Genomic DNA, 12291 nt, shown 5'->3' with positions numbered 1-12291 from the left:
ACAATGGTAAACATAGTACAGTAGAACCCCCTCCTTTGGGATACCCCTATTAAGGGAACACTTTTCTCAGCCATGAAGTGAAGGAAAGTACTGTATATCTACAGCAAATCCCTATTCAGAAGACACCCCTATTATAGGGGACATTTTTTTGGTACAGAGGGTGTCCCCTAGGGGGATCTCTTCAACAGGCACTGGTGCTAATGAGACTGAAGATATACTTCACCAAAACTAAACAAAAACTTTCCAAGCGTATACAATACAACATCATAATTCAGGAGACGTGCTTGTGAAGTGCACCTCCCACTCACAAAATGTTGAAAATCTAAGTACTTTTTCATGCATGCATTCTGAATCTGATATTTCAAGGTGTCAGTAAAACACTCAAAAAGCTGGCGCTGACATCGTTGATAAAGTAGGCTCACAAGCGCTGGCATCGTTGATAAAGTCGGCTCACAAAAAAAAAAAAAAAACAAAAAAAAAAAAACACAAAAACACTCATGGTACCAAAAGCTACTAATTAGCTGTTTTTCGTATTTTGATGTTCTTTTAAATTTGGGAGGTTGCATGAAAATTTGGAAGATACGTGATCGAATAGGTAATGTATCCTCCCCACACTGAATGTCATTGAAAACTTGCTTAGAATAGAAATAGCTAGAATTCAATCCCTTTCTTTCACCTTCTGATTCTCCCAGTTATCGTACCCACATCTCTCCAGTTGTAATGTTATGCGTGTTTTGTGTTTAAATTTGATCTAATTATTACCTCACTGACTGGACCCTAGAGTGCACCATACCAGTGAAAGACAGCATCTAGCCTAGCCTAGTGGCTAGGCCTAGGCCTAGGTAAACAAATTTTCCGGGGTCACGCCCTGTTGATAGGTATGTGAAGATGCGCACGCAAATTGCGTCTGTTTTTTCTGCCAGATTACTGTTCTGCATTTGCGTCATGCTCCCTGGGGACATCCCCATAAAATTACATTCTGATTGGCTGTCATTAGGGAAATCCCTTGGATACTGCTATGATAACGTAGTGGAAAAGCCACTCTTCATCCGCCATTTTTTTTTTCCAGATCGGACAAAGATCCTCTTCGCTAGAAAGTTTTAAGATTTCGCATGTTTTGATGGAACAAATATCACTCTAAAGTCAAATCCTAAGTTATTGAAAGGTAAGTCTACATATTGTTTATTATTTTGTCCCGAAGTTTCATCGTATTTTATGGTTCAGAAAAAAAATTGACTGACCCGGTCAAGGTCGTGTCCAGAGGCTATTGGCGTAAATGCGAGCCGAAAACCATGAAATCTGATATATGTTCATGCATGATTTTAGGGCTCAATTACTACAAGGAAAAAACACTATATAATGAAAAATAAACAGTTTTAGACGTGGGAATTATGCATATCTCTGCACAAAATTATTTTTTCTGGCTGATGTTTGGCGATTTTAACGGCAGTTCTCTTCTGCTACGGTAGGCGATTTTGGTCATGTGACATCCAAGCTGCTTCGTGATTATTATTATTCAAAAAAGTCGCGTTTTCGGTCACAAAATTCTAATCAATTACATGTAATAAAAATGATGTTAATTCATGATTTCAAATGCTTGTAATTTCCTTATTGATTAAGTTAAGATATCTAAATAATTTTGGTGTCACTGTGTAGGACTTTTCAAGCTCTTTCCAGTGTTACTAATTGAATTGGTATTGGTTCACTTTGAATTTTTTCTTCACATACCTACTAATGATTGGAGTACTTCCGTGGCAAATTCTCAAGCCAGCAGTTCTCTCAAACTTGGTATGATGCGTTACCACTACTACTACTCAGTCTATTTAGAAGTAGACTACCAACCCCTCTGCGTTACCACTACTACTAGACTAGTCTATTTAGTAGTAGACTACCACCCCCTCTGCTAGGCCTACTACTAGGCCTACTACCACCACCATACTACCAACCACGGACGGCCGCTCCAGCAGGCCAACAATCAGATTCATATTTGGTCCTCCTCCTCCTTACTAGCCTGGCCTAGGCCTAGGATGAGAAACATAGGCCTAGAGGTCCAACTTACCTACACTTTTCATAGTTTCAGTACATACGGGAAAGTCTTCAAGGCTAGGCCTAAGCCTACTGTAGACGATTTTTTCCTAGAACTGGACGTCACGAATAAACAAAGATGGTTCAATCGTGACGCGACCACCCGACGAACAGAAATCAATCAAGGCGCTCGAATGATGACGTATTAAATAATAGTAAAGCACTCAAAGACAAAGTGAAAGTGCACGTAATGAAATTATAAATTATACTACAGATTAACTAAAAGTTTATACAGTATAAAAATATATTTACTCTACACCAAAGATCTTAATAATAATATTAATAATTATAAGATCTTTGTAGAAACGGCAAGGTTATCATAATTATTCATCAAATCAAAAACTTTTCACACTATAGGTGGCGCTAATCACCTAAAATGCGCTAGTTATTAGTTATTGCATGGTATTGCGTTACTTTATCCCGTTTATACCATTTATTCTGGTTTTAATTTGTTGTTGAAAGCGCATACAGACGAATAGTGCTATACAAGTGCAACGATAGACCATGGATGATGATGATAATGAAGAAGATAAGGATAAACGATGATAATGTGAATGATGATGATGATGATGATTATGAGTGATTGATGTTTACTAGGATGGTGAAGGTGAAGTTAAGGTGGTGTGAACGGTCCCGGTGGTGACGGTCAGCAGGCAGGGTGATGGTAATAACGGATTTGTTTCGCAGCCCTCTTTCCTTCTAAAAAGGGAACAGTTAAATTACCTTCTAAATAAGAATCCAAGCAATCGAGAAGTTACCGTACGGATGTGTGGTCAATGGGATAGAGTCTGATCATTAGCGGTCATCTTGAATTTGTGCCTCCCACGGTTTCTGTGTATCACATATTATTTAATTATTTAGTCACATAGGTTGAAATCTAGGAAAATAATATCTCCCTGCTGATACCGTAACGTACTTCCGATAGTTAGACGAAAATTTAAAATGACGGAATTTCATATCGAAACGCTCAGATACGAGGGGTACCGGTATCACATTGCGTTTTCATATAAATTTTATTTTTAATAATAATATAAGCCTACTTTTACAGTATCTATACTAATTTTTAAAATTCTATGCCTCTATGCCTGGCCAGCTGAGAGCTTTTCTCTATAATACCTCCATGGTAGCTAGCTCCATCCTCCTGAGAGAAAACATCCATTAATCGATCCCCAGCCAAGTTAAGATGTATTAGGCCTACTTCTTTTTTTTGTTTTTGTTTTTGTTTTTTTGTTTTGTATTTGTGTATTTTTAAGGGCGGGTCCAGAGATCTTCTGATGGGTGGGGGGTTGGGGGATGTGAAGTTCACGCCGCCACGCCCACCTCCGCTCCACCTGATTGGTACCGGTAGTGTTAGTGGTAGTAGTAAACAATCGAGCTCTCCTTTCTCCCACTGCTGGATCGCCACTGAACTCATGGGTGCACTCCCTTTTCCCCAATCATTTCTTTAACTCATATTTTACTTCCTCCTTTTCATTTTTTGGCTTGACTGACAGGGGGCCCTCATCCCCCCCCCCCCACCCCGCTGGATCCGCGCCTGATGCTGAATAAAGAATTTAATGAATGAATGCCTACCTACTAGCCTACCAACGATGAAACCATTAGCGCGCCCCCTATCGAAATATAATATTTTAGTAATGTCGTGATGGTTCAGTTAGGTATCGGTTCACATTCTAGCAAGTTCTTATCAGATCATCAGCAGGTCACACACATACAAAATAAATGGTGGTTTTAGTGGTTGATCATGAGATATTGTAGATATCTGTTTAGCGTCCGTTGCCCTTATGAAATACTTGATGATGTTCATATGATATAATACTTTAACTATACTTGATAATGGACCTTTTGAATTCTCCTGTCTCAGAAGTATGGAAGGCCACAAAAAGAGTGTTTACACTTACCGATGCTGTCGATGACCGAAAATCTAAGCCTACGGCAGCGGATAGTGAAAGAGGAGCGGACGGTCGAAGTGGAATACGCTCGCGATCAGTGACAGGTAACAACAAAACCAAAGGGCCTAAGGCTAAGAGTTCAGCACATTCAACTTCTAGCTTAAATAGACAAGGTAAGACACGTACTCTAACTGGCAAAGACCTGCAATCTGTGACTACTTCTGGAACATTTGCTTCAGGGAATTATAATATTAATGATTCTGATAACTTGGCTGATGATTATGATTTTGATAATGATTTTTTCACAAGTCAAAGAAGTTCAGTTTCAGCGAATAGGTACCATACACTAGATCCTAAAATGAATTCACTGATGAGGAGCAGGTACTCGAATGATGTAGATACTGAACGTTTTAGACAAATGGAGGCGAGTCAGAGGTCTCTGCCTGCTTCCGATACGTCTGCTCGAAGTAGAGCACCCAGGACGTCAAACTCACGTGTACGAACACGTAGCAAATCAAGTGATAGGGTGTATGGTCGTATCGATCAGGAGCCAATGTACTTGCGAAGACGATCGTTATCTATTGATGAGGAATTACAGGAAGAACAAGGAGAAAAGATGAAATCAAAATTATTGACGATGTGGAACAATGTAAAATATGGTAAGCACTTTTGAACAGTTTAAATTGGTAAATTTATTATAATTATACAGTACTGTACCGTCTGAAAATATAAAAACTTAAACTATTTTAGGCCCTTATCCATTTTATAAGAAGACAGTCAGGAATAGAAATTTTATGTGACTTATGCAGGTAAATGTTTATATTTTAACCAGTTATTGTGTACAGTAATAACTACTGTAATATGTATTAAAATTTCTTTTTCTTTGAATGTTAACCCAACAATTTGATTTCACTTGACAAAAAATAAATTGTGAATACATTTGTTTATACACAAACCAGATGAATATTTTTTCAACATATTGTTACAGTAGACTTGTTGCTGTACAGTAGTACTGTAAATGATAAATTGTGTGAAGGTTTGCATGGCAAAGTTATATTAATGCTTGCGTTACACCACGTAGGTAGCTCTGAAAAGAATTGTTGTTGGTTGAGAATATCTCAAAGTACAGTAGGTTATTACTTTCAGTTGATGGATGTAATGTGTGTAGTATTATGTCATCATTTTCCACTAATGAAATGGCAACATCAAGGCTTCCAGGGAGAAAACACCCAGGACCCCTACCAAGGCCCTTACGATTTCCTGTACATGGAACTGGACACTACATGTACATCAACAGGTTACATTTTCAAATAGTCAGAATTACTGTAATTAAAAATTGATAAGTATGCTTTAGAAGGAGTCTTACTAACTGTATTACTGTACACTGAAATTGATATCGTTCAGAACCCCATACCAAGAGTATCAGTCCAACTGGCTCTCTTCCACACATGGACTGAATTAGTCACCAAAGATCAGACATCATCAAAATTTGGCCGATTGGGTATTAAAAGTTGTTTACATCTTAAAGTCCTATGCTAATGCATTGAGCAGAGTCCAAAGTGGTGTCTGCTAAATCGTCAAAATGTAACAAAGTTAGCGTAGAAGATACTTTTCTATTGGTGATTGCTGTTGATTAGAGGTACATACATGTACAGTACTGTATTCAGCTTATATACTGTCACCAAGTCATTTTGTTGCAATTTTTGTATGAAATATTTAAACTATTCAACAAACCTAAATTGCTGAATTGTAGAATAAGATGTTTTTTTTGGTTGCGATGGCCAATGAGTCAGAAAAACGTTATATGTATGACTCTCTAGTCTAGGGCTAGGCCCATGTTCACGCGAGGAGGTATATGCAAAATGTACAAGTTTTCCATTTGTTTTTTCCACTTCATTTCAAATTTAGCGGGTCAATACTGTGACATTTATTAAAGAAATACTTACCAAGGATTTTTGATAAGTTATTTTACGATAAAATAAAATGTACTGCCACCTACAGTATCTGTTTGATTTGATGTTATACCCACTATAACGGCATTGTTTTGGTGTGACTCATCACTAATCATGTGGTCTATTGAAACTTGTACTGTACCGGGTACATAATCGTGTGACAAATCGTGAGTTTTAAATAATTATTGTATTTTTAACCAATTCAGTTGAAATAAAAACCACAGCTCTTTGTTGTGTGTGGCCTTTGTGCAAACATCAAGCAAGACACCACAACAATTATGGAAATTGTAAATTTCTAAACTGTTCCGAGGGAGGACACATACAGTGTAATGAATCAAAAATTTGATAAAAAGAACATTCCAAGAAAAATTGATGTGTAAGTGATAATCTAATCAATTTTTAATGGGCCTTACAGACTATTTACAATTGACTATTTATAATGGATTACTGTACCAGCCAGTATAATTAAAGGAATTAGTGTACTGTACAGTATAAAGAGATAGGACATTGATACAAATGCTTGTTATTGTCAATGAAAATTGCTTAAAAATAAATACACAATAATATTTTATAATGAACCTCTATAAATTATTTATACAAGGTATGAAATTAAATTTTATTTTTTTTATTTTCTATAATTTTTTCACAATCACAAGTATGTGTATGTTTTGTGGTTTAGTAAAAACTAAATTTCAATTTACAATACAGTATTTTGTACAGTACATGAAATTCAATTTTTTTTTTATTGAATGATTTTTGAAGTTTTTTAAGTTGGTATAGTCTGTTCTGATTATTATCTATTCAGTACTTGAATATTCAGCTTTTTGAAATTGTATACAAATTGGGGAAATAGCCCTTTATATTTTCTACTGAATAGGCATACTGTAGACCTACTGTATATGCTGAACTTGCTGTATTCAATTACAAAAATTCTAATAATACATTACTGTACAATGGCATAAGAATGCCATTCCTGCAAAATTCATAAATCTTCCAATTGAATAAGGGGACAAAATAAATTCTTTAAAAAAAGAAGTAATTTAGGCTGCAGGAAAAAATATGAAGACTGCTGAGATGTGGAACTAGGCTTCCTATCTCTTACTGTGCCTGCTGCAACAAGTATATGTTTGTTACAAATTTTACAGTATTACTTTTACTTTGTACATTCTAATAAGGATTGCTTTTAACTGAAAATCATATTGAAAAAAAAAATGTTCTTTCCTCCTATAATACTGGTAATAAATTAACATTCCTTAAATCTTTGCATATACTGTGCCCTTCAGCAAATTAAAGAATTGTTGTACAGTTTCAGTTTAAATGTCTGTAAATTATTGAAAACGGATTTCTTTTATCAGTGACTGATTGAGTATTGTTAATAAGTAATTCACAGTAAAATTTTAATTTTTGGGGTTTTTCTTTTTTTTGTGCCAGGGTGGCAAGTTAAAAATATCCTAAATTTTGAATATGAAACTTTGTTTTTAAAGTAATTTGATTAACCCAATATTATTGACCTGTAAATATTTTCAATTATTTTATCGTGCAAGAAATAACTCAAAAGGCATCGAAATGTTGAAAAAAATCACAGATTACGATAAAAGATATGTTACTTTAAAGAAAAAAAACTTATTATAGAAAAAGGGTTATTGTTTGTATTGGTAAATACTGTAATACATATTGAAAACATTTTTGTTGGTTTTACTCTCTATAACAAGTTAAGAATTTCGGAAATTGGAGCGTCTACGCCCACCGTAAAAACTCTAATTTGAGAGGTTTTGCATACTATACGCGAAAACTCTGAATTTCAAACTTTTAATCAACCCTCCGATTTTGCAGTTTTTTTGGCGTGCTATTATTATTCAAACCTCCAATTTTGTTTAATAATAAGTACGCAAAAATTCCAAAATCAGAGGGTTGATTAAAAGTTTGATATTTCCGATTTTGGAGTTTCCGCGTATAGTACGCAAACCCCCGAAATCAGAGGGTTGAGTAAAAGTTTTGCTCTCTCTTTATAGAGAGAGCTTGATTAATTAATATTATGCAAAAACTGGAAAAAAATAATTGAAAGTACATTTAACAAAAATATTTATTATTTTTTATCTTTAAACAAAACCATTGTTTCCAACTTCTTTATCCCACTGTTCCCCCTTTTATGAGATTCCAAATCTGTCCTACAAATTCAGTAGATGATAAAGCCACAAGGTTGGTTATCTGTGGTTTTATATTGTGTATGTATATTCTCAGATTGCAAAACAACTCATTTAGAAACTTGTAATATTGAGAGTAATCACCTTCTGAACTACAATAACTACTGTATCACATGAAAGAAACAACAAATATACAGGTAATGAATAGAGAATGGGGAAGTGGACTGTGTACTATAGTTATTCTATACTTTTCTGTGGCCAAAATACAGGGATTGCATCATGAATTACTGTTTCACAGAAAGTGATTACAAAATCACCTCTTGAAATTAAATCTAGTTTAGGCAAGAATTTTTTATGCCTTAGCAAACTTTCATTTTTGACGAGTGACGATTGCGCTAAACAAATTATTTAAAAAAGGACTTGTACCCTACTGATTGAGTAATATCTTTTTTGCTACTGTAATACAGTAGATTTTTTTTGTTGATCTTTTTTGTATGGGCGGCCGTTAGGGCCAAATATTCTTATTATTATTTATAGAGGCCATCGTTTTTATTATTATTATTATTAGCTCAGATGAGAAGCTCTAAAAACACTCGGCTGATTAATTCAGCACCAATTTTGAATGGTAGACGTACAGGAAATTTTATACACATAAACTGGAGGTGATTTCCGACAAACGTTCATGACCCTTTTTTAAGTTGCACCCTAGTGTGATCTCTACACTCAAAAACAAATCGGGCCTTTCACCAAGGACTGTACATTATACTGCCATTACAAAACATGTCGTATGGATGGCGTGGTGGGTTTAACCGCACCATCCAAGTGACAGTTGGTACTAAAGGAACCAAAGGCCGTGAGTTTGAATCGTGTCTTATATTCAATTGCTAATTTTTTTAAGACATTTTAATTTTGTAGAAATTATTTAATCTAATTATTTCAAAAATTCTCTTATTATGAGGAGCTCTTGAAGTACTTGGCAGATTGATTAATTAAATATTTGATCTTATTTTTATGAAGTTCGCCACCAATCACTGTACATACTGTAATGCCATCACTATAGAACACGTCGTATAGATGGTGCGGCTGGTTAACGATGTGTTCTATTGAGCCAAATGTCGTGAGTTCAAATGACGTCTTTGTATTTAATTTTAATTTTTTTTTTTCAATTTTCAGACATTCAATTTTTTTTTTTTCATTTTTAAGACATTTTAATTTTGTACAAGTGAACATTCTAATTACACTTTCTATATTATTTTAATAAATTCTATCATATTAGCACTTTCAATTTTGTTTTTGTCAAACAGCTCTCAAATATCTTAGAAAGTTAATTTATACAAAAACAATAATATTTACAGTAAATATAAACATCAAGGCACGATTCAAACTCACGACCTTCAGTTCTATACAAAACAGCATTAACCGACCATGCCATTTATACGACATGTCCTGTTAGTGGTAGTAATTAATCGTAATTGTGAACCAGGTGCCAAAAAACCCAATATAATAACTTACACCATGTGAGTGTAGAGTTTTTAAGCATACATGTTTCAATAAAGTGTCTACAAAAAGCCTCGTCTGAAAAGTCCATACGGCGTTCAATGCTGATACTTTACTGCCTGTATTTATACTGCCCTTATCAGAGCTTTCAAGATAACGAGAACTTGTTTTCTGAGCAGTAAGTTTCAAAAGTGGTCTTAAAGTATTAATGAAAACTACTACACGTTTTAGAAAAACAACATTTAGACTTTTAATTGCTGAGGAATGGTGTGGTAGTGTTTGTTTGCAGCTGAATTGTTTTATATTTTTTTTCTCATTTTTCCGGTTTGCATCTTCAATTCAAATTAACATTTATTTTCCTTCCTTCTTTAAAAAAGAATAATATACTGTACAGTAAAATTAAGGTTCAAAATCAATAAATATAACAATTAAAATAAACATAAGTTAAAAGGATAACACAACACAGCTTTACAGTAGATCAAATGCTACTGTACAGTAAGGTATTTCATCACTACTATGGTAAGAATAGTTTTTTAAAAAAAGTAAAAAGCGGAAGATAATGGTGGGTGTAATATTTTGTTAATCTAAAATGTATAATTTTTGCTTTTTTAGTTCAACTTTCATTTTGACCAATTAACTCTTCCTTTCTTGCATTTGACTGATTTTAATATTTGAGATTTTCCAGGTCAAGTCTTGATAATAGTCTTACAGATTTCAAAATCTCTAATAATGAATGTGCAGTAGGGTGACTAGTTAATAATAATAGCATTTTTAACTCTTTAACCTTTGACAGATCAAGTACTGTAGATCCTTTTGTATGCACTATTCAAAATAATTATTTAGCTAAAAAGAATATTTGAGTTCAAGTTGGCAGATGCAGTATAACAATAATACTGTTGTAGAGGCAGCATGAAACAGATACTGGTTAAAATATGTCTGATAGCCCATCATTCCAATTTTTTTTTTTTCTAATTATTGATTCTCTCTCCGACGTTATGTGGCAATTGGTATCAACCATGCATAGAAAAACTGTTAATTTGTGACCACAGAAATGTTTTCTTTAATTGGGTAAAGGTGGTCTTTAATTGGAGTGGTCTTTAATTAGAGGGCGACGTGTAGTTCTCCTGAAAGCGGCTTCTTCCAATTTAGGGCTGCTGCGCTTCAATTCATAGTAGACCATGCCCAAATAATTCCTAGTCATGCTTCATTCATCCAATAGAAAGCTCAATATTAAAAAAAAAAAAAAAAAGAATATTTGGTCAGTAACATTGGATCATGAAACAAATTGGGAACATATTTTAATGACATTTCTGCTGATTTCATATTATACAGTATAATAAATGAATTGTACTTGCATTGCAAATTATTGTAATAAAGTTCTAATTCTACTGTAAACTAATTATGTCAATAAAAATGAAATTATAAAGAAAGTATGTCATCTTGAAAATATTCTAAAAACCCCTATTAAGGGGAAAGTTGTACATTTTTGGTTAGTTTTTTTGGTCCCGAAGTTGTCCCCTTAATAGGGCTACAGTGGTAGTAGTTGTTTAGGAAAAAAACACAACACCTGTATCGCAATATACAGGTAAACACATTTTTTGGTCATTGCACATGATGAGAAATGTAGTTTGAACTTTCAAACTTTCATTATTAAATGATGATATCAAATAGTAAAATAATCTTTGATATAAATTGTCATGTTATCAGAAAGATACCGGATTCCTATTTCAGGGGCGTACCGTGGGGGGGTCGATGGGTGCGGTCGACCCCCCCTTTTAAAGAAAGTGCCCTTTTTTAAATATGATTTTTTTTTTAAATCTAGCATAAATAAACTGCGCCTAACATGAAGGTAGTTAATATCAAAATAAATTATCCTTCGCCTAAAAAATGTTTGGTTGCCCTTCCTTTTAATATTTTGATTTTTTGTCTTTTTTTTAAACAATCCATATAAAGTTATACATTTTTAATCAACTTGATATCTTGAAGCCCGCGCGCCAGTGGAGTTGTGTTATGTGGTTACGCATCATTGCACTCTGCCATTATTATCTGTAGCTGCGTGTTTTCCGTGCAGCAAAATAATCTATTCGCGCGCAACGCAAAACCGAAGGCAATGTAATTATTTGATGAGAGCAAATTTTTCGCGTGAGGTAGTTGAATACTGTATTATTTTTTCGGAATATAAAAATGCCAAATAAAGAGAGAAGAAGAAAAATAAAAGAAAAGGAACTCAGAGAAGACGCAAAACGATGCAGGACGCATCGGAAATTAATGATAACAATTTGATCTTTAAATAAAGAGCTATTTATTTTTTTATGTAAATATTAGGTAAGTTAAATTACCTTTAGTATTGAAAGCGTAGTTTAATTATTAGTTATTGAGAAAAACGATGAAGAAAAACTAAGTTAAAGAAATATATTAAAATATAAAATTGAAAGGAAAATGATGAAGAAAAACTAAGTTAAAGAATTACGGTATATTAAAATATAAAATTGAAAGGAAAACGTTAAGAAATAAACGCATACAAAATGTTACTTTAAGTAATTATATGTTCCCTATATCATTGTTTATTTTTCAATACAGTATATACATTTATAACTTTACTTTTAAAAAAAATAAAAAGTGGGACGATCCCACGAAAAAGAAAAAAAAACCCTTTTTTTTTTAATTCTTTAATCTGAAATGCTCACAAGCCCGTATTCAGGAGTTCCGCAATCCAATAGGCTG

The 12291-nt window shown here is 33.9% G+C and overlaps 1 protein-coding gene across 1 annotated transcript in view; it reads left to right on the top strand.

Annotated features, from left to right (window-relative positions):
* Positions 1-3735: 3735 nt before the first annotated feature.
* LOC117104688 overlaps positions 3736-12291 on the top strand; it is a 20593-nt gene continuing 12037 nt past the window's right edge. Inside the window, exon 1 of the mRNA XM_033245571.1 lies at positions 3736-4633. Within this exon, the coding sequence (XP_033101462.1) occupies positions 3919-4633 (715 nt within the window). The 5' untranslated portion in view covers positions 3736-3918. The remainder of the gene's footprint in view (positions 4634-12291) is intronic.

Source organism: Anneissia japonica, unplaced genomic scaffold (assembly GCF_011630105.1).
Source record: "Anneissia japonica isolate Jap-2015-1 unplaced genomic scaffold, ASM1163010v1 scaffold287712_len2945570_cov188, whole genome shotgun sequence".
NCBI lineage: Eukaryota > Metazoa > Echinodermata > Crinoidea > Comatulida > Comatulidae > Anneissia > Anneissia japonica.
This window is presented reverse-complemented; position numbering and strand designations above follow the sequence as displayed.